Source organism: Thrips palmi, unplaced genomic scaffold, assembly GCF_012932325.1.
Source record: "Thrips palmi isolate BJ-2018 unplaced genomic scaffold, TpBJ-2018v1 HiC_scaffold_2, whole genome shotgun sequence".
Taxonomy (NCBI): Eukaryota; Metazoa; Arthropoda; class Insecta; order Thysanoptera; family Thripidae; genus Thrips; species Thrips palmi.
In genome coordinates this window covers 3,711,842-3,731,953 of record NW_023144629.1, presented here as the reverse complement: position 1 = coordinate 3,731,953, position 20,112 = coordinate 3,711,842, and the positions used below count along the sequence as shown (strand labels likewise).

General features: G+C 62.1%; 4 protein-coding genes across 4 annotated transcripts; 1 reads left to right on the top strand and 3 right to left on the bottom strand.

The window, feature by feature from the left end:
• Window positions 1–86: 86 nt before the first annotated feature.
• On the bottom strand, window positions 87–3,583 carry LOC117647044 (probable cytochrome P450 301a1, mitochondrial; the record flags this gene model as incomplete). Its single annotated transcript, XM_034388525.1, has 11 exons — window positions 87–261; window positions 358–564; window positions 653–731; window positions 810–979; window positions 1,057–1,231; window positions 1,390–1,594; window positions 1,675–1,751; window positions 2,493–2,609; window positions 2,768–2,824; window positions 3,029–3,218; window positions 3,457–3,583. Coding segments are annotated over 11 exons (1,515 nt in total), but the record flags the coding sequence as incomplete, so codon positions are not given.
• Window positions 3,584–8,276: 4,693 nt separating this feature from the next.
• On the top strand, window positions 8,277–9,666 carry LOC117647043 (trypsin-1-like). Its single transcript, XM_034388524.1, has 4 exons — window positions 8,277–8,432; window positions 8,578–9,048; window positions 9,125–9,342; window positions 9,428–9,666. Exons 1-4 carry the CDS (start codon window positions 8,375–8,377, stop codon window positions 9,593–9,595), a joined length of 915 nt encoding a protein of 304 aa, XP_034244415.1. The 5' UTR covers window positions 8,277–8,374; the 3' UTR covers window positions 9,596–9,666.
• Window positions 9,667–9,676: 10 nt separating this feature from the next.
• LOC117647041 lies at window positions 9,677–15,537 on the bottom strand. Its single transcript, XM_034388523.1, has 20 exons — window positions 15,413–15,537; window positions 15,183–15,244; window positions 15,045–15,098; window positions 14,918–14,971; window positions 14,757–14,852; window positions 14,562–14,672; window positions 14,114–14,340; window positions 13,857–14,046; window positions 13,545–13,774; window positions 12,391–12,586; window positions 12,141–12,322; window positions 11,923–12,067; window positions 11,756–11,854; window positions 11,597–11,686; window positions 11,373–11,513; window positions 11,175–11,294; window positions 10,944–11,108; window positions 10,582–10,868; window positions 10,360–10,510; window positions 9,677–10,284 (listed from the first exon to the last, which is right to left on the bottom strand). Exons 1-20 carry the CDS (start codon window positions 15,418–15,420, stop codon window positions 10,091–10,093), a joined length of 2,802 nt encoding a protein of 933 aa, XP_034244414.1. The 5' UTR covers window positions 15,421–15,537; the 3' UTR covers window positions 9,677–10,090.
• A 1,019-nt stretch (window positions 15,538–16,556) lies between these two features.
• LOC117647040 lies at window positions 16,557–18,832 on the bottom strand. The gene is made up of 10 exons (XM_034388522.1): window positions 18,774–18,832; window positions 18,451–18,634; window positions 18,170–18,384; window positions 17,922–18,105; window positions 17,649–17,842; window positions 17,457–17,586; window positions 17,225–17,383; window positions 16,998–17,081; window positions 16,783–16,917; window positions 16,557–16,689 (listed from the first exon to the last, which is right to left on the bottom strand). The coding sequence occupies exons 3-10, from the start codon at window positions 18,359–18,361 to the stop codon at window positions 16,631–16,633; spliced, it is 1,137 nt and encodes a 378-aa protein (XP_034244413.1). The 5' UTR covers window positions 18,362–18,384; window positions 18,451–18,634; window positions 18,774–18,832; the 3' UTR covers window positions 16,557–16,630.
• Window positions 18,833–20,112: the final 1,280 nt, after the last annotated feature.

Sequence of the window (20,112 nt, the reverse complement as noted above, 5' to 3'; positions counted from 1 at the left end):
TTCCACCCACGGTAAATGGGAACCGACTTTTCCTCTGGGTTGAATTGGGGTTGAGAGGAGGGTTGAAGGGGCAAGAAAATCCAAACTTTAACAATATACAGAAAACATTTATTTAGGACATACAAAAAAACATAGCTTTGCTTTGCTGTCTCAGTCTCGCTCCACCATCTTGAAGCGCAGCTCGCCGTCCGGGGCGTACATGAACGTCACCTGGTAGTCCAGGGGCTTGTGGTGGTACTCCAGCCTAAAGCGGCGGACAAGCTAAAAAAACAAGAACAAAACCCATAAGGATGAATTAAAAAAAAAACAAAAGCATTGTATTGATAGTTAGAACAAAAGTGGCAGGAAAAGGCCCACCTTGGCGAGCAGGACGTGCATCTCCAGGTCGGCGAAGCGCCGGCCGAGGCACATCCTGGCGCCGTGGCCGTAGGGTTGCGAGGCGAAGGGGTGCACGTCGAGCGAGGGGTCGTGGTTCTTCATCCAGCGCTCCGGCAGGAACTCGTCGGCGCGGCCCGCGTACCGCGCCATGTTGCCCGTCACCACGGTCGGGAACACCAGCTGCACCTGGAGCAGGCCGAGGAGCGCGACAAAGAGGAGTGAGGCGACGGAAAAAAGAGCAAGCAGGGGCGGGGATTCGAACCCGGCGACTCACCCCCTTGGGCACTCGGTAGCCGCAGATGGTGGTGTCGCGCTGCAGCGTCCGGCCATTGCCGATCACCGTGGAGTACATCCTGCGAACCAATCACAAGTCAGATCGATTCCCACCCAATCACTGCTCTAGAACGAGTCTCCGCGCCGTCGTCGCCCACCTGAGCACCTCCCTGACGAAGCCCTTGGTGTAAGGCAGCTGGTCAAGGTGCTGCGCCGTGAGCGGCGTGTCGGGGTCCGGCAGCACCCGCACCAGCTCGGCGTGCATCTTTTCCTGGACCTCGGGCCGCGTGGCCAGCTGGTATAGGATGGAGCACACCGCCATGGAGATCTGCGAGCATTCGAAACCATTCGTAACCACGCACCAGCGCGCCAAGTTTTTCACAAAAATAAATTCTTGGGCCTTACCGTGTCGATGCCGACGAGGATGAGGTCCAGCGCGAGCACGTAGGCCAGCTTGCGGTCCGGCTGCTCGGCCAGGATGCGCTCCACGACGGACAGGTCGCCGTCGGCCGACGCGCCCTGGGCCGCCTGCTTCTGCTCCAGGCGCTCCATGGCGCGGTCGATGTGCTTGGTGCACACCCTGCCGAGCAGACAGAGGGAAGGGTGACGCGGTGACGCGGTGCCACGGCCACGGCGAGCCAACGAACCGCCGTGGCGGTAGGCAGCCCAACGTGCACCTCGGCGGCGCCGGCGGCCCGCGCGCCGGGCTGCACGCCGTGCGCCACACTGCTCGCTTACTCGATGAAGTAGTTCATGTTCTTGACGTAGTGCGTCCAGAGCGGGATGACGGGGATGTACCGCCAGAAGGGGAACTTGAGCTCCAGCACGGCCACGTTGCGCAGCGCGAACTTGGCGGCGTCGATGATCTTCTGGGGCTCCGAGTCGGCAGGCAGGTCGGGGTCCAGGCAGCCCAGTCGGGTGTCCAGGGCCACGCGCCCGATGCCTGCGGTTGCATTTGAAGTTGGAATCAGTTTCAGAACAGGCACTGGGCCACGCACAGCACCAGACAGCATCGACACTCACACTCTAAAGACCATTTGTGAATCTCGTTGTCGAAGTCCTTCGGCATCTCCCCGTTCTCATCCCGCATGTCTTGCATTCTGAAACGTGAAACACAATACAAATGAAAAATTGCTTTAATGCCGCGCTCCGCTCGTCCACCTGTCCCGGCGTGCGTGCCAACGCATCATTGCCACCGCCGGCTGCAACGTCCGGCGGAGTGGGTCGGAGTGGGCCGGTGTGGGTCGGAGGGGCTCGGAGTGGGTCGGAGTATGGGTCGGGGTATGGGTCGGAATATGGGTCGGAATATGGGTCGGAGTATGGGTCGGAGTATGGGTCGAAGTATGGGTCGGAGAGGGTCAGAGTGGGTCGGAGTGGGTCGGAGTGGGTCGGAGTGGGCCCCTGTCGGTGTGGGTGCGCCACCAGCGAGCAGCGCGAATAAATGGCCGGGCAGTAAAAGCCCATAAGACAAGGCTCCGCGCGATGCGGTGCCGGGCCGACGGGGCCGACCCACATCGGCGGACCAGGACCAGGACGCTGCTGGTGGGAACCCGCGGGGCGGGGAGGAGGGGGCGGGGAACTAGGCGGGGAGGGGGGGGGGCAGCGGCGGGCCGCGATACGAGTTTTGGGTGGTGTCCATGCGCTTTTCGCTTTCTCTGCGTGTCCGGTCGGCACGCCACGCCACGCCACGCCACGCCACGCCACGCCTCGGACCTGGAAGGACCAGCCGGCACGATTTTGGCCTTCCGATCGCCAGTCCGTGTGTCCGTCCGTCTGTCTGTCCGTCTGTCCGTCCGCACGCCTGCGGCGACGATGCCCCTCCATACTCCTTCCTTACCCACCTCTGCAGGAAGCAGTTGGTGACGTCCTCGATGGGGCCGATGTAGGTCCGCACCGTCTTGGGCTGCAGGCAGGGCCGCTGGACGCGCGACCGAAACTCGCGCCAGGCCTCGCCGTGCCTGCAAGCAGCGCCAGCATGGCCCGGCTCAGAGGAGAAAGAAACCCAAATACAGCGGGAACTGGACCGCGTCGCGCCAAAGCACGCGCCACAGCGCGTGGCCCCCAAAACCATCGTGGAGAGGAAATTAAAAGCAGATCCACTGCGAAAAGTACTCACACGCCGACGACGCCCGCCAGGTAGCCGAAGAAGTCCTTCCGCACGTCCGACTTGTACCTTGCGACAGAGGAAAACAGTCACGCCAGCGTTCTGCAGCGGTCTCTCTCGCACCCGAGCGGGGCATGCCTTGGGGCATGCGGGCCGCGCCGTGAGTGCGAGAGAGAGGCCCGTCGGAAATGAAAGTGCGGCGCCTTTGTCCTTCCGAGCCCCGCGGGCCTGCTGCACAGTGTAGATGCAGGCTGCGGCCCTATCCCGGCCTACCTCACGATGCAGGGCATGGCGGGCCGGAAGGGCGTGGGGCCCTCCTGGCGGTACACCTTCTCGGTCTCGTCCGCGTCGAACACGAACACCAGGTCCGGCCGGCCCACCAGGTTGGACAGCTTGACGATGTCGCCGTACTCCCGGTGCAGCAGCCCGGACACGCGCGCCAGGTCCGACACTTGGTACTGGCCTGGAACAATGGGGCGTTCGATGGATGGATGTGACGGCGCTGCTCTGCTTCAAGCAGAGCCTCTGTCTCTCTCGCACTCATGGAGCCGTGCGCGGGGTGCGAGAGAGACAGAGCGCTGTAAAAGGAAAAGGCGCAGACCGCAAGGCGTTATCGCCTGCTTCTGAACTGAACCGTTTTTGCCTCTCGCTGAAGTGGGACTCGGACTCGGCGCCCTGCCCTCCTCGCGCGTTCAACTCACCGACGACGGGCAGCAGCCTCCACGTGTTCCCGATGAGCGGCAGCGGCGTGGGCCCGGGCATCTGCTCGTAGGGCAGCCCGGCGGCCTCCGCCTCCAGGGTCTCCACGGCCTCCTCGGCCTCCACGGAGCGCGGGCAGAGCGGGGCCGTGCCGGTGGACCTCGGCCGGCGGCCGGAGGCCGTGGCGGAGGCCGTAGTGGCGGAGGCCCGCAGCCGCAGCCATCCCCCCAGCCTGGACATGACGGAAAGCCTTAGTGGCAGCGGGGCCGCTTCGTCGGCATGCCCCTCGCGACTGCGGCCGCGGCTTGGGCGACCGGATCACCGAATCGCGCGGTCCGTTTTAATCACGATGGGGAATCGGCAGAGGCAGGTGGCGACAGCGATACGTCGCCTGCAGGCTGATTCCGAGCACTGCTTTCGTCGCTCTGTCTCTCTCGCACCTGAACGGTTCGCCCCGCGAGTGCGAGAGAGACAGAGCGACGAAAACAGTGGGCTGACAAGGCGATAAGCGCCTCCAGCTGACCAGCTTCTCGGGCTGCTACACCGAAAAGAACTCCCGGCGTTGGCAGTGCAGTGCCGCAGAGCCGCACCTGCACTATGCGAATCGTTGAATCGCTTGGCAGTGGCGCGGCTGGACCGCCGCCAGTGACGTCGAATGGCTGCAAAGCTCTTCAAAGCTGCGGATGGCGCCACAAAGCACAAGGCCTCCTCAAGGTCGCGCGCCTAAAGGGTCGTGCGCAAACCAGCTGACCTACAGTAGCCCCCCCCTCCCCCTTTTTCTGCGACCCGGATAACCTAACCTTCCCATGTACTTAAGATGGGGGTGTGACTTTTTGCGGACCCCCTCCCCCTTAAATGGGTTACGTGGTATATCCGCGACACCAAACCGGCGACAAGTTTCAAAATGTGGCAGTGTCTCAGAGATCTCTGCTCGCTGCTGTTTGATTTGGGGTTTCGGGGGCGCCCGGTCCGGGCGGCTCGAACCCGAAAACCCAGACCGGCATGCACGGAACCCTCTCCTCCTCCGGTTCCAGTCACCGGACAGGACACCGCCGTCTCGTCGCCGGCGAGCAACATGCCAGCATGCCAGTGGGCCGACAGGCCGCAGACTCCAGGACTGGTTCAGGGTTCGTGCACCGGCCGCACCGGACCGCACCGGACCGCACCGGACCGTGGGCGCGGCGGCGGAGGGAACGACAACCAGCGGAGAGACTCCTTGGCGTCCTTGACGGTCCGGCCAGTGCCCTGCGAGTGTGTGTGTATGTGTGTGTGTGTCAGTGTGTTGCATCACTGAACCGACTGCAGTGCGTAGCCGCGTGGCCTGGCGTGGCCGTGCTCGCTCACCACCACTATGGACCGGCAAGGCTGGCTGGCAAGGCTGGTGCGGACGCCCCAGACCTAGCGGACCGCCGTAAAGAAAATACCGAACGAAACCTTGAGTCGCCTTGAGTGCGAGGCATACTAGTCGGTGCAGTGGTCTTAGAAAAACAAAACGGCCGCGAAATGCGCGTGCACTAAATACGTAACAAGGAGGTCGTCCGCTTGTTTTTGTTTGTCAAAGTGGGACAGCTTGCTTGACAGCTGGAATACCTCTTTTTTTGGGTTCGTCGCGCCTTGGGGGTGGAGTCGGCAGGTTTTTTTGCCAGGGTTCAGTAACCTAATCAGAGTTAAAGTCTTTCCCAAATTCAATCATAGCATTCGGGTGGAATGTGCACTCCAACCGTCAAATTGGGCACTGGCTTGCTGAACCCTGTTTTTCTCTTTGTTTCCCATGTGGCGCGGGAGCAGCTGGGCCCAAGCTGGGCCGGCCTGCCTGTCGGGATGACTTTCCGTTCCCGAGGTTCCCGTCGCTGCCCCGGCCGAGTTCCCGCAAAAAAGGAGCGGCAATTTCACGGCGCCGGACGAAAATCGGTGCAGCCGCCTCAGCGCCAATACATAGTTAAAAGTCAAATTAAAAAACGTCCCTCTTTAATTTTTTTTTAAAAATGGGGCGCACTGCACGTTGTGTGAGAGAGACGGAGTGAGACGATTCTCAGGCAGGTGGCAGCCAGAGAAGAAAACTACGTACATCACCGAGGAAGTTTCGTGTCACAATGCTGCACGAAGGGAAATTTGGAGCGATTCGCTACTCACCCTCTTGATGTGGCCATCCTGGTCACCGTATCCGTTCACCGCATAGCGTCACGCCCACACTCACTCACACACATTCACACACGCACACTCTCACGCTGTCACGCTAGGGACGCGTGACGCACGCGTGACGCACACACTCACACACACACACACACGCGCGCGCGCAGCAAAGCACTCCAGGACACTATTGCTGAGACAGTGGCGGGCCAACTAAGCGACTCTCCGAACCGCGAGGCATGGCGCGGCATGGCGCGGCCTGGAGAGGAGGAACCCCCCCGCCCCCTTTCACCCTCCCCTCCCCCCTCCCCCTCCGGCCCTAGGGACCCACCGGCGGGTTGGGGAAGGGGGCGCTGGGCCGCGCTGGGCCGCGCTGGGCCTGCCTGGCCGGGCCGGTTCAAAGGGTGAGGCGGGAGCAGGGAGGGGATCAAAACAAGGAGGAGGAGAGGAGGGGCGGGAGGTGGGAGGGAGCTAGACTCCGCCACACTGCTCTGCCATGGCTCTGCCCACCTGTGCGGCATGCGGCAAGGAGGTCATGGATCCCAGCATCAGCCAGCATCAGCTGTCTCCCCCTTATGGCACAGCGAACAGTCTCTGAGTTCAACGCTGTTATTGCTGCCAGCACTCGCAGTGCACGACTGCTGCAACCTGTTGTGTCTGCTTCCTCTTCGTTGCCAAACGTCTTGAGGCAGTTTGGTTGAATGACTGAGTGACTGCGGCCGGATGGATGAATGAATGAATGCTTGAATAACCGAACGAAGGTGCGATCGATCGAACGACCACTTGTGCTGGGCCTTTGTTTGAACGCCCCCTTTCGCTAGTGATTGAGATTGGGCGGGCGGTCACCGCCCGACGGAAAGCAGACTGCAGCGCCGCACCCCGGCGAGCTTCGGACACTCTAAAACCGAACAGCCGAAGGTGTCTCCGGTTCGACTCCGGTTCGCGCCTAAACGGCCTCCTCCACCCGCACCTCACCCCTCGCCTTGTGCTCGACCCGAGAGGTGCTGCCATCTAGGTGGCTAAACGCCGGTCGGGCGCACGGGTAACCGGCCGCCCGGACTGAAATCTCGGGCCGGGCGGCCGCCCCGCCCGACGAGCGTTTGGGCGGGCTGGGCGGCCGCCCGGCCGGCAAAGACGTCGGGCGCGCCATGGCGTCGCCGCCCGCCCAATCACGAACACTACCTTTCGCTACCGGACGCCCACTGGCACCTCGCGGTGCCTCGCGGTGGTCAGGGAGCCCAGCCCGCTGGGTGCGGCCACACGTAAACACACCAAACAAACCGACCAAACAAAGCGAGCACGCCGAGCCGTTGCAAGCCGGCTGCACCGCCACACTGGTGCAACGCGACTCCGGCACACTGTAGGGGAGCCAGCCGTGCCCTGCGCCTGCTACGCCAGCTCTCCCTTATTGTCCGTGCAGTGCAGTGCGCGTTGCTGGCGTTGCTTCTGCGCGACGCTTTGGCGCGACGCTCTTCCTGGCCGCCGCGCGCCAACGCCAAGCCGCGCGCACAGAGAGGCGACATGAGGCGCATGGCGCCGCCGCCATTGTCTCCATTTGGCACCGCGGGGGCGGGAAGGGAGGGGTAGGGGAAAGGGGGCACTACTGAAAGTCGTCAGCATACGCTTTCTTGCCGCGCGCTGAAAAAAAAACAGCGCTGACGACTAGCAGGTCGCTTCGTCGCTTCGCGCGCACACGGCGTTCCCCCCCCCCTTTTCCCCTTTGGGGACCGCGGCGGCGGTATGAGAAAATAATCAGTATGCAGTGTGCTAGGCTAGGCTGCGCTGGCTGCGCCTGTCTGCGGTCGCGCGCCTCAAGGCCCCGATGGATGCAGGACATAACTATGCCACTGTAATGCCCAGGCCGAGCGGGCCGAGCGAGCGGGGCAAGCACCGCGCAGCCGCTGTGGCGGAGGGGAGGGGGAAGGGAGGGGGAAGGGAGGGGGAAGGCCGGACGGGTTGGCAACCCAACCGACTCCGCGACCGGCCGCACACCTCAGCGCATACAGTGGGCCGTGCGGGCAGGCAACCCAACCAACTCACGTGGAGTGCGCCGCGCTTGGTAGGCAACCCAACGGACACGCCGCGAGGCGGACTTTGGCCTTTGTAATTGCAAAACGCCTGCCGTGGCATTCCAAAAAGCCTGTCAAGAAAAGTCCAAAATGCCCGATTTTTCGATTTTTTTTCAAAATACGCAACGTTGTCATAGTTAGACAGAAGAAGATCGTGTCTTGTTTTGATCCCGTTAACTTTGTGCCTATCACTTACCATCCACAAAAAAAGAAAAGATTTGTTTGAAAATAAAGGCAGGTGGTGATTGGATGAGACTGTACCTAGATAAAAACGCCTTGATTCGTTCCATGGCAGCCCACGAGGGCGGACAAAGGTATGCACGGAGACAATTAGAGATAACGAAAACGGTCAGCACGACTTGTCACGTTTCTCGACGTGAATTATTAATCGGCTTGGAAACGTGATGCGTCAGCAGGAAAAACCTGCGCGCCGTTATCTGTTCTCGGAAGAAGCCGATAGCGGAATGTTTAGCATTACCACGGAATAAACAATTACTTCTTTAATTCCACGCCTCCTGCAAGTGAGGTTCAGGGGAGGTTTCTACCGATACACTGTCTCTCGAGAACGAAATGGGCCTCGAAATGGGGCTTGTATTGCACAAGCATTGCGCCCACGTGGTGCTCTGCTGCACTGTTGGTATCGCAGCGCCACTTGAAGGACTTGAAGGCGAGGAGCCGCCAGTATAAAGGTTCGCGGCGGTCCGCGCCGGCTCACTCCACGATGAAGACCTCCATCAGCATCGCCCTGGCCCTCGTCGCCGCCCTGGCGTGCGCCCACGGTCAGTGCCCAGCCCCTGGAAGGGCACTTTGTTCTGCTCTCCCCCTAGCTGGAGTCGACCATCGCGACTAAAATTATTATTATTTTGTATAATTCTATTTCACTCTGTGTGACTGCTTAACCTGCAATCGCAACTCTTTGGACAGGCGCCGCCGTGGCCAAGCAGGGCGTCAGCCTGAACCCCATGGTCAAGCCCATGGTGTGGCCCATGCCCAGCATCGGCGGCGACTTCATCAGCGAGGAGATCATCGGCGGCACGGACGCCGACCCCGCCGAGTTCCCCCACCAGGTGTCCATGCAGGTGTCCATGCTGTGGATCGTGGAGCAGCACATCTGCGGCGGCACCATCCTCAACGAGGAGTGGGTGCTGACGGCGGGCCACTGCGTCAAGGGCGTGCCATGGTACACCAGCGCCTTCATCCTGGCCGGCAAGACCAACCTGGGCGTCAAGGAGGCGGGCCAGCAGCGCAGCGCCGTCAAGAAGATGTTCACCCACGAGAAGTTCCGCGGCGGCGTCGGCCCCTACGACATCGGCCTGCTGCACCTCAAGACCAAGCTCGTGCTCTCCGACACCATCAAGCCCGCCAAGCTGCCCGCCCAGGGCGCCGTCCCCACCGGTAGGTGCCTGACACTGTGAGTTCTGCCGTTCTGGTCGTTGGAACCTTTGGTACTGAAGGGGCTCTCGGTTTGCAGGTCAGGCCACCCTCAGCGGCTGGGGCAGCATCAGCACCTCCCAGGAGCTCGTCATGCCCAAGCAGCTGCAGAAGCTGGACCTGCCCATCATCCCCTTCGACGCGTGCAACGACGCCATCCAGAAGCTGTCGGACGCGAACGGCGAGAAGAACCCCCTCGTCGAGTCGAGCAACGTGTGCGTCGGCCACCTCGACAAGGCCGGCCAGGGCGCGTGCAACGTGAGTGCAAAGTGTTTTCCGGCGAAGTGTTTTCCCACTTTGTTGACCATTTTCGAAGCTCACCCAACATTCCCGCCTCTTCCAGGGTGACAGCGGCGGCCCCCTCATCCAGGTCGTCGACGGCGAGGTCGTGGTGATCGGCGCCACCTCCTGGGGCTACTTCCCCTGCCAGGCCGAGGCCGCCCCCTCCGTGTACACCAAGGTGTCCGCCTTCGTGGACTGGATCAACGAGAACATCGCCCCCGCCCACTAAACCGGCCGCTCGCAAACTCCCCCTACCAAAGCTGCATACCAAAATAAAATCGCTATTTATCTCGCAACAAACACAACGCCGTTTCATTGACATCGTTTTATTCGGTACCAGGTCACAATTAGGTACAGAGCAGGCAAGTGGCCATTCTCTCGTCCTTATTAAACGACGATCAAATCTCGGCGAGTTGACTTTGGCCGAGTGACTCGATAAGCCTCCACTTCACCTACTGACGTGCGTCAGGAGCCACTTGGACATGCTCCGCCTTATCTTACATTCCCCGACACTAATCACGTCTAGGGAACGCCGAGGAAAACGTTGGAGAGAAAATGGGATGAACCAGTGAAAAAAAGGTTGTGTGTTGGCCAAAGATCAGTTGTGGTCTAGCCTTTCAAGTCAAGTCAAGACATCCCCGTGGAGCCCCTGCCATGGGCGAGGTAGGCACCCCGCTGCAGAGGCGTGTGGCGGCGCGGCCTACCCGGCGCGGCGATTGCGGTGCTACCCCAGTCGCGTGGTCACGCCGGCGAGGGCGTCCTTCATCCACTGCAGGTGGTCGGCGTGGGTGACGTTGGTGAAGGTGTAGTCGTTGGTGCCCTGGCGCAGCGACACGACGCCCTGCAGGTACCAGACGCCGTCGCGCTCCACCACGGCGCCACCGCCACTGTCCCCCTTGGCCAGCCTCTGGTCCGCCTCTGCGAGCACAACAAGAAGATGACGGTCGCGGTGACGCCGCCGGAAGACGGAAGACGCAAGACGCCGCCACTCACCGCTCTGGATGATGGAGCAGAACTTGTCGGCGGTGATGTACTTGATGAGGGTGTCGGAGGCGCGGCGGTAGCACGTCTTGGTGGGCAGGAACGGCATGTTGACGTACTCCAGCACGTCGAGGGCCGCCGTCTCGTCTCCCCAGCCCGCCACCTGCGCAGGGGACAGTGTGAGTTCGTGGGTTCGACTCCCGGCCGGCGCGGTGTTTTCGAAGGCGCACTCACCCTGAGCGTCTCCTCGGGCACCAGGGTGACGCTGGGGTCGACGCAGACGGTGGCGATGCTCAGCCCCGGCGGCACGGGGTCCTGCAGCTCCACCAGCGCGATGTCCCCCAGGTAGTTGCTGACCTGGCCGCGGTACGCTTCGGGCACGTGCAGGGCCGACACCTTGCTCTTGTGCACCGTGCCCTTCTCGACGGCGTCCCAGCCGCTGCGCGTCTTGCCCAGCGCGATGGCGTACCGCTCGGCCGGCAGCACGCGGTTCAGGTTGTGGTCGTAGAAGCAGTGGGCCGCTGCGGAGGAGCAGTTCAACAGGGTGGCCAACTTTATCCTTGGCAGTGTAGGCCCTCAAGTTGGCAGTGCCTTACCTGAGATGAGCACGCTGGGGGTGACGAGCGCGGCGCCGCAGGTGAAGCGGTACTGGTTGGCGGCGGCGTGGCGCTGGTACACGGCGGCGTGCCAGGGGAAGCTGTCCACCGAAGCCACCAGCCCGTTGACCGTCAGCGCGTCCGTGGTGGGCGGCCGGCCGCACTCTGGGGGATGGAGGGCACGGCTGGGTAGTGTTCAAGGGTCGAAGGGGCACGTCAGCGCGCACTCACCGTTGCCGAAGAGCAGCTTCCTGTCCTGGCTGCACTGCCCGGTGTAGGGGTCGCAGGCGCCGTCGCGGCAGTAGGGGCACGTCAGCGCGCAGTTGTTGCCGTACTCGCCGACGTCGCAGGCTGGGGGCAGGAAAGGGGGACATTAAGTTTCGGCCGATATTTGCGAGTCGCGAACCAAAAAGGGTTGTAAAAGGTTACCCTGGTCGCAGGTGTCCCCCTTGAAGCCGGGCGCGCAGGCGCAGGGTAGCCCCGGCGCGCAGAACAGCATGCCCCGGCAGCCCTCGCCCAGCGCGGAGCAGCTGCCGCCGCAGTCCATGCCGTACTTGTTGGCGCCGCAGCCTGCCGGACACAAAGAAGGCTCAGTTCGTGCTCGGCACCTCTCCCCGGAGGACGTCGTCCGTGACGTCATCGTCGAGGCTCACCCTCGGCGCAGGTCGGCCCGCGGAAGCCGGGCGGGCAGATGCACGCGCCGAAGTCGTCCTTGATGCCGCCGTTAGCACACCACCGCGCCGCTGCGGAGGGAGAGAAATTCAGCGCTCGCTGTTAAGATCCACAAGGGTGGTGTTTTCCCGAGTACTCACGCGCGGCCCTGGCCTGCCGGGGAGCGCCCCAGGACACGTTGTAGCCCGGCACGTAGATGGGTAGCGATGCCTCGCCCACGATCATCACGTCCTCGTCGTCTGCAAGCAGAGCACGCCGTCAAGCCGGGCAACGGCTTCGCGCTCCGTGGACTCGGAGTGAGACTCACCCAGATGGTTGCAGCCGCCCACCCTCTGAAGGTGCACGGTGCTGCCCCTCTTGGGGAGGTGGGCCGACACCACCAGGCGCCACTCGGAGCGCCGCAGGCTGGCGGGCAGGTCGACGACGGTGCGGTTGAACCTCCAGGCGTTGGCCTTGCCGAACAAATGACAAGTTAGACGGGCTGTTGCGAGTGCTTGAACCTGGTACCGGCAGGCAGTGCGGTACCTTGTCCGGCCGGATGGCGGCGAGGGGGAAGTCCGTGCCGTTCTCGGCCCTGGCGAACACGTTGAGGCCGGCGTCCCTGCTCGACGCCAAGTAGACCACGGACACGCACACCACGTCGGAGACGCCGCCCACCCCGGGGCTCACCATCTCAGCCCCCGCCTCGCTGGCGGACCAAACCGCGTCTGCGACAGAGAAAACCGTGAGGCTGCCGTCGGGGCAACCAGAGGCCAGGTTTGTACTTCGCACTGACCGCGGATGAAGGTGGCCACGCTGAAGTACGTCTCCAGCTTGAGGCGGTCCCGGTCGGGCTCCAGCGGCATGGTCACCACGTCGCGGGGGTTGTCCTCCAGCCACACGGCCATCTCGTACTCGCTGCGGCGCTGCACCACGAAGAGGTTGGTGCCGCCCTTGGCCACGCCACCGCGCGAGCCGCAGCTGATACAGCGCTGTGGACAGGGCGCGGGTTCAAATACAACCACAAGCTCAGGTTAGATCAGCGGTTCCCAACCTTTTTCGGTTCGCGACCCCAAATTTGTAGCCAAAAATTTCCGCGACCCCCAGGAAAAATTTCGCGACCCCACGCGACCCCTCCTTTAGCATGCCTTTGATACAAAGTGCGATAATCTGCCTTAGTTCGGGAGCACTGTTGTCTCAAAGTTGATCAAAACGGTCACAAGTGTCTTTGAAAAATCGTGTTTTGGGCCGACTTTAGGCATCCACTGCGTCTGATCCGAGGCGGTATGGCGTCCTCCCTCAACGGGCAATTGGTCTTTGGACCTTCCTTTTGCATGCCTTTGTTACGGAGTGCGATTATCTGCCTTAGTTTGGGAGCAGTACTGCCGCAAAGTTGATCAACCCACGAGTTTTCAGACATTTGTGCCCGTTTTGATCAACTTTGCGGCAATACTGCTCCCAAACTAAGGCAGATAATCGCACTCCGTAACAAAGGCATGCTAAAGGAAGGTCCAAAGACTAATTGCCCGTTGAGGGAGGACGCCATACCGCCTCGGATCAGACGCAGTGGATGCCTAAAGTCGGCCCAAAACACGATTTTTCAAAGACATTTGTGACCGTTTTGATCAACTTTGCGGCAGTACTGCTCCCAAACTAAGGCAGATAATCGCACTCCGTAACAAAGGCATGCAAAAGGAAGGTTCAAAGACCAATTGCCCGTTGAGGGAGGACGACATACCGCCTCGGATCAGACGCAGTGGATGCCTAAAGTCGGCCCAAAACACGATTTTTCAAAGACATTTGTGACCGTTTTGATCAACTTTGCGGCAGTACTGCTCCCAAACTAAGGCAGATAATCGCACTCCGTAACAAAGGCATGCTAAAGGAAGGTCCTAAGACCGTTAGGTTAGCCGTTAGATTTTGGTGGCTTTTGGCAGCTTTCTCGCTCACCGAGTCCAGGACGGGGTTGTCCCGCTGCCGCACCAGGCTGTCCGTCGTCACCCAGGTGCGGTAGTCCAGGCGCTTGTCCTTGGACACGCCCTGCACGCCCACCACACTGCAGCTCTCCGACGAGCAGATGCCGAAGCTGATCTCCACGCGGTCGTAGTTGGTGAGGTGCACGCGGACGCGCTCGCCCACCGCGATCAGGTCGCCGTCGAGCCGGCCCACGTCCTCGCTCTCTGCGGACACCGAGTACCGTGGCGTGTTAGGGTTGGGTTGTGATAGGTTAGGTTAAGTTAGGTTAGGTCAGGCGGTGCTCACCATGCAAGTAGGCGGTGGGCCCCAGCCCCGAGAACATCTTGAGCCGGTGCCTGTCGGGCTCCAGGGGCACGGCGATCGCGGCACTGCGGTTCTTCTCGTGCCAGACCTCGAGTCCGTAGGGCGACAGGCGCGTGCCCGCGAACGTGTGCTTGGTGTCCTCCTCGAAGGTCGCGTTCTTCGGGCCGCCGCTCTGCCAACCGACACAAAGATCAGAAAAGAAGGAAGCTTCGGAGGAGGAGTGTCGGAAACGGACTCACCAGAGCCCACTCGCCCTGCTTGCCGTAGAACAGGTCGTTGGCGCGGATGATGGCCACGTCGTAGGCCATCTCGTAGTGCTCGTTGACGCCCTTCATGAGCATGGAGGCGCACGCCTCCTCGCTGCACAGCCCGAAGGCCAGGCCGCCCGCCTCGTTCTTCCTGGTCGTCAGGCGCACCCGCACCGTCTCCCCGACGGCCACCGAGTCGCCGTCCAGCCGCTGCGGCTCTGCGGACCCACCACGTCAGGCAGGGTTGCCGACCTCAGCCTGCCCCAGCCTGCCTCGAAGAAGTTGCCCGGTAGGCAGGCAACTCTCCCGACACTCGCATCGTGGGAATGTTTGCCTTGGGCCAAAAAACACCAACAGCGCAGAAGGGGTATCGCCAGTCTGCGCTGGCGCGGTGTATCGCGGCGGTGGCGATACCCCGCGCTGGCGAGCGGGTACTCACGGATTGGCGGCGCGGTGACGGGCGACGCCTCCTGGGTCCACCGGTCGTTCTCCCAGCCGTCGCAAGGCCCGTACGCCGCGCACTCGGGCACCTGGTCCTCGACCTCGGCGGCTGGATCGGATCACGGACGGACTTGGATCAGACTCGAGTCCCGGCGCCAACCCTGGCCCTGGCCCTGGCGGTCTAGACACTCACCCATGACGCCGCCGCCGATGCGCAGCGGGAATCCCAGGGCGTTGGTCCTGGCGTGCACCTCCACCGTCCCGTTGGGTATGAACTGCTGCAGCGATCCTGGGTTCAAATCCCGCCATTAGTTCTTTTGTTTAAGGACTTCTCCGCAGACAGTGTTGTCTTACCCTGGGTTTTCCACGGCCACATCTGGCGGATTTTCGTGCCCCAGTCCGCGGGTCCTGCAACCGACAGCAAGCCTCGTTCAGTGTTAGAGCAACCCCAGCCCTGTCCCACCCTTGCCCCGCTACTAGCCTTCATCGCTCCAAGTCCTCTTCAGCCGCACGATGGTGGTCACGTCGAAGGGCCCTGTCACCACAAAGAGTTCAGGGGGTGACTGTCACTGTGTTACGATCCGAAATTTGGGTTGAGTTTCATGGGAACGATTCTCACCGGACTGCGCCAGCGCGGACGCTGCAAGCGCTGTCAGGACCACAGCGTAAAACATAGCGCGCCTGCCAAAGTTAAACAACAAAAATAAAACCCAAAACACACGATGTGTCAGTAAAACAGTGGAGGCCTCCATGGTTTACTTTTGCCACCACCATCTTTCCATGTCTACTTGATCCACCCCCGGCCCCGCACGGTCCCCACATAAACAACCGCCGATTTCTCATACTCACGGCGCCATCGCTGTCCTGGACGTCCTGGACGTCCTAACCTCGCACCGGCGTGGTGCGCACTGGAGGCGTGCCGGCGCCCCCCTCCGCGTCGGCGCGTCCGTCCGTCGGTCCGGCCGGCTGAGCGGCTGTCGGCCGACCTGGACCGGTTCGGCAGTCTAGCCAATCGCAACGCAGCGTCCGTGAGTCCGTGACCTCGAGAAGCCGCCGACGAAGATGCAGGCGGAGTGGCCGCCACCCTTCTGGACCTTTGAGCCCTCGTGCTTCCGCCCTCCGGCAAGGACCGCTAAAGTGCAGATAGCTTGAGGAAAACAAAATGAAGGAACTGAACTGATGAAAATATTATAAGTTTTGTTATGTCTGGCGCTCGCGTGCCACCTCGCATCTTTGTTTTGACGTCATAGGAAGGGATCGCCAGACTCCAGTTCCTGAAGTCGTTCTCCGACCCTGGCCGCCCAACGCAGAGAAATATCTCCAGCCTTGAACTTGCTGGTCCGGACATTTAGCAAACAAAAATAAAGATAAAATCGTTAAATCACTTCTGACACTTAGGTGACGAAGATTCCTTGTGTTGCTCCCTCTGTTCTGAAAATCTCAAACAAATAGCCGACGGCCTCAGCACCTCAGCCATTAAGGCCAAACTTGTTGTTGGCAAAGTGTGTATTTTTCTAGGACGCCGTGACCTTTCCTTCGCGCGGTTTCTGTTACGCCACTGGAAACGCCTACTCGCTCCGGTTCGCACTGGATCCGTCCATCCATCTTTTGGGATTCTGCGGCGAAGATGTGCGTCAGCCACTGCACTGACCATCAGCTGGCCTTGCATCCACTTTTTAAATGTGTCCTCCAAAAGCGCATTATTATTGTGAGTGTTCGTGAAGGCAGTAAATAACGGTTGCCCAATTTGACGGCGCGCTCTATCAAGATGAAACACTTCAAGTTTGCGAGAGAAATGAATGACAAAGGAACGCGTCGACTGAGGCTCAGACTCGGGCTCAGACCGCAAACGACGTGAGTGTCTCTGAGTGTGCAGTGGAGCGAGGTCGCTCGCAAAACGACGCCACGGCAGCCGTTCCTCATGCCCTCTCCTAGTTCATCAAGAGTGTCTTGTCCAAATGCGGGGTACTGAGTGTAAACGAGTCAAAATGCGTCAGGAGGAGATCATCAAGTCTTTTATTTTGAGTGAGTTCCGCACGCCACAGCCAACTGGTCCAAATCTTGCCGTCAGCCTCTTTGCCGGCCATCGCAGGGGAGGCTGCAATCCGCGTCGCCGGCCGTGCAAGCTGGAACAAACATTACAAAACATGGTTTTTAAGGGGAAATGACTTTGTGGGGGTTATTTTCACCGGAATTTTGTACTCGTTTCGACTACTGACCCTGGTCGCAGAGGTCCCCGCGGAAGCCGGGGGCGCACGAGCAGTACAGCCCCGACACGCACAGCACCACTCCCTCGCAGCCTCGCGCCGGGCACCGCAGTTCGCACCGCGCGCCGAAGCCACCCGCCTGGCAGCCTGGAAACGCAAACCACAGATCAATAGACGGCATTAATTTATGAAATTCAATTTTATTTATTAATTTTATTTGCACCAACCTGCTTCGCACGTGGCGCCCACGAAGCCTGCCGGACACGCACAGCCGGAAGCGGCGCTCCACTGGCCTCCGTTGACGCAGCCGCCTGCAGACAACACGCTTCGCCTTAATGCGCATGCACACTGTAGAATGCCCACCGCGAGCCGCCTGCTTAATTTGTCATAACGCGTCGTTCCGGCGCGCGGACTTACGAACGGAAGCGACCAGTATGACAAATCACGCGCTCACCTGCAGTTTGCCTTTGCAGGCGCCGCGCGGGGTTCCAGGAGTTCCAGGAGTTTGCAGAGTTCCAGGAATTCCAGGAGTTTGCCGAGTTCCAGGAGTTCCAGTCATGGCGACGTCTGCGTCCCGCCGTGCTCGCCGCCACCACCGCCCTGTCGTATTTTTCTGAAAAGTCAACATTCCTTACAGGAACTATAACTAACTACGCGCAGAGGCGTTGCGTCACACTGCTCCTCACCCAGCGAGCACCGCGACACGCTGCGGATCCGCGTCCCGGGCGCGGAGGACACCGCCAGCCGCCAGGACGCCGTCGTCGCCAGCGACTCGGGCAGCGAGGACAGCACGGTACGCCGCCGCCAGGACGCCGCCTGCAACCAAAATGAACGTGAATCTGCGGTCGAAAGGCTGGGCCACACGGCAAGGCGCTTACCTGGTCGGTCGCCAGCTCGGCCAGGGCGGTGGGGGCGTCATCCCGCTCGGTCAGAGCGCCGAGGGTGATGGCGTTGTCGGGGCTCGGCGACATGTACTCCAGCTCGACGCACAGCTTGGCGCCGGGCGCGGAGGGCGCGGGCAGCGAGGGGCTCGTCAGCGCCGACGCGGGGTCCTCGCTCACCCAGTCGCGTCCTGGCGGTCGTTGGAGAGGATTCGCGGATTAGTGGGACCGACAACAAGCGGCACCGGCGGTTCGAACGGGCAGGCTGACCTTTGACGAACATGATGGAGCCCGCCGTGGAGGCCACCTTGAGGCGGTCGTTGTTGTCGGGCGTGGGCACGGAGGCCCTGTTGTCCGGGTCGTCCTCGAGCCACACCTCCAGGGTGTCCTCCGCGGCGCGCCGCACCACGAACACGTGCTGCTGGCCGGGCGTGAAGCTGGCGGGCCCCGTCGGCTGCAACATCGTGGTTTGTAAGTGACGTCAAAACCGGAGCACTCCGATGAGCCGCGCGGCGTACCTGCTGCAGCTCGCTGCCGCGCCCCGACACGCTGTTGGTGGCCACCACGGCCGTGGAGAAGCCCATGGTGTCCCCGTCGGCGCCGCGAACGCGCACCACGCCGCAGGAGATCTCGCTGCACAGTCCCAGCACGAGGCGGCCGTCGGGGAAGGCCACCGACAGCGACAGCCACAGCGTGTCACCCACTGCCATGGGCCAGCCGTCCACAGCGCCGCCTGGGGGGCAGAGCAAGGGTAGTGAACAGAGTTTCACGCAAGGGAGGGAGGCAGTGAGACACCCACTTGCTTCCAGGTAAGTGTGGCCGGCGTCGCTGTCGGCCTTGAGGACGGCCTGTCCGGGCTGCAGCGGCACGGCCACCTTGGCGCCGGGGTCTTCCTCCAGCCACACGTCGGCGGCGTGCTCCGAGTGCCGGTGCACGACGAAGGTGTAGTTGCGGCCCGCGGTGAAGGACGGCGCGCCCGCGGCCTGCGGTTTCAGAGGATCATGGATCAATCCACGCGCCAAGTGGTTTGTTTCACTGGCGCCACCATTCCCGTCAATCTCGCTTTTCTCGACACCTGGACTTCGCTTTTCGCTGAAGGGACTGACGCGGCGGGAAACGCACCTGGCTGAGCACGTCGCCGCGGACGTCGCCGACGCTGTTGCCCCTCGTGATCCTGGCCGAGTAGGACAGCGGCGCGGCGGCCGTCAGGCGCACGGCGCTGCAGGCGCGCGCGTCGCACAGCCCCAGGGCCAGCCAGGCGTCGGGCCGCGCTGGTCGGAAGCGCACGCGGACCCTCTCGTCCACGGCCATGGGGTAGCCGTCGACGGCGGAGCCTGCGGAGCGAAGGGAAAACATGAACTGACCACAACACAGAGCGCCACCCACGTCCTAGGTAGGGCTTACGTACCAGGGAGCAGCGCGGTGGAGCCCACGGCGGACACGACGTCCAGGACGTCCTGGCCGGGCTGCAGCGGCAGCGTCACCTCGTTGGCGCCCTCCACGTCCACCCGCACGGACATCTGCAGCTCCGCGGGGCGCCGGACCAGCAGCGTCAACTTGGAGCCCACCTCGAACGTGTCAGGGCCGGAGATCTGGGGACAAAACGCGGCAAACGGGGAACCGATAAAAAAAAGAACTTTCGGCGCACGAGGCTTATCGTCCGGGCGATCTGGACGAGGTGCCGCTGCGTGAAATGTAATTGAACAACGCCCCCTTGTCAGTCCGAGCGGTCCGAGCGGTCCGCGCCCCCGCCCGGGCCGGCCTCCACAAGCACGCCCTTCTCAATAAGGGCGAGGCGTTTTGCCCGTTTTGCCGTGGCGCAGTATCCGCCATCGATCCACGTCACGCGCCACCGCCGCGCCGCCGCGATGAGCGTCGAAGCCCTCATTCCGGTCGGCGGTTGGGCGGTGGTGCGTGGCGGTCCAAGTTTAGGTAAACAAGTGCGAGACAGGTGGCTAGAACGCCATGGCGGGGCGTCGTCTGAGCTCCGCGGTGGCGGCTGCGTGGGCGGCGGCGTGCTGCGTGCTGGCCATCGACGGCGTGCTGTCGCCGCCCCTCTTGGGCGCGCCCCCGGAGGCCGCGTGCGCGCTGTCGCTGCTGCAGGGCCTGCTAGACCAAGGCCGAGACCCTCGCCTCTTCGTGATCGGCGACGCGCCCTGGCTCGGCGCGTTCCTTCGCCTGCGACCGGCCACGTCCTCGGTCATGCTGATGCACCAGGACACGTACCGCTGGCCGGAGCGCGACTGCGTGGAGTGCGACGGCCTGGCGCTCGTGGTGGCGGACACCCCCGTCGGCCTGATCCACGCCACTCCGGTCCTCGGCATACCCGTACTCATCCGCACCGTCTTGTGGACGTCCACGCCCCTCGGCTGGGACCTCATGGACAAGCTGTTCCTGGCTCTGGCTCCGAAGTGCCTCGCCAACACGCGACTGGTCCTCACCGCCTCCAACGGCATCACCT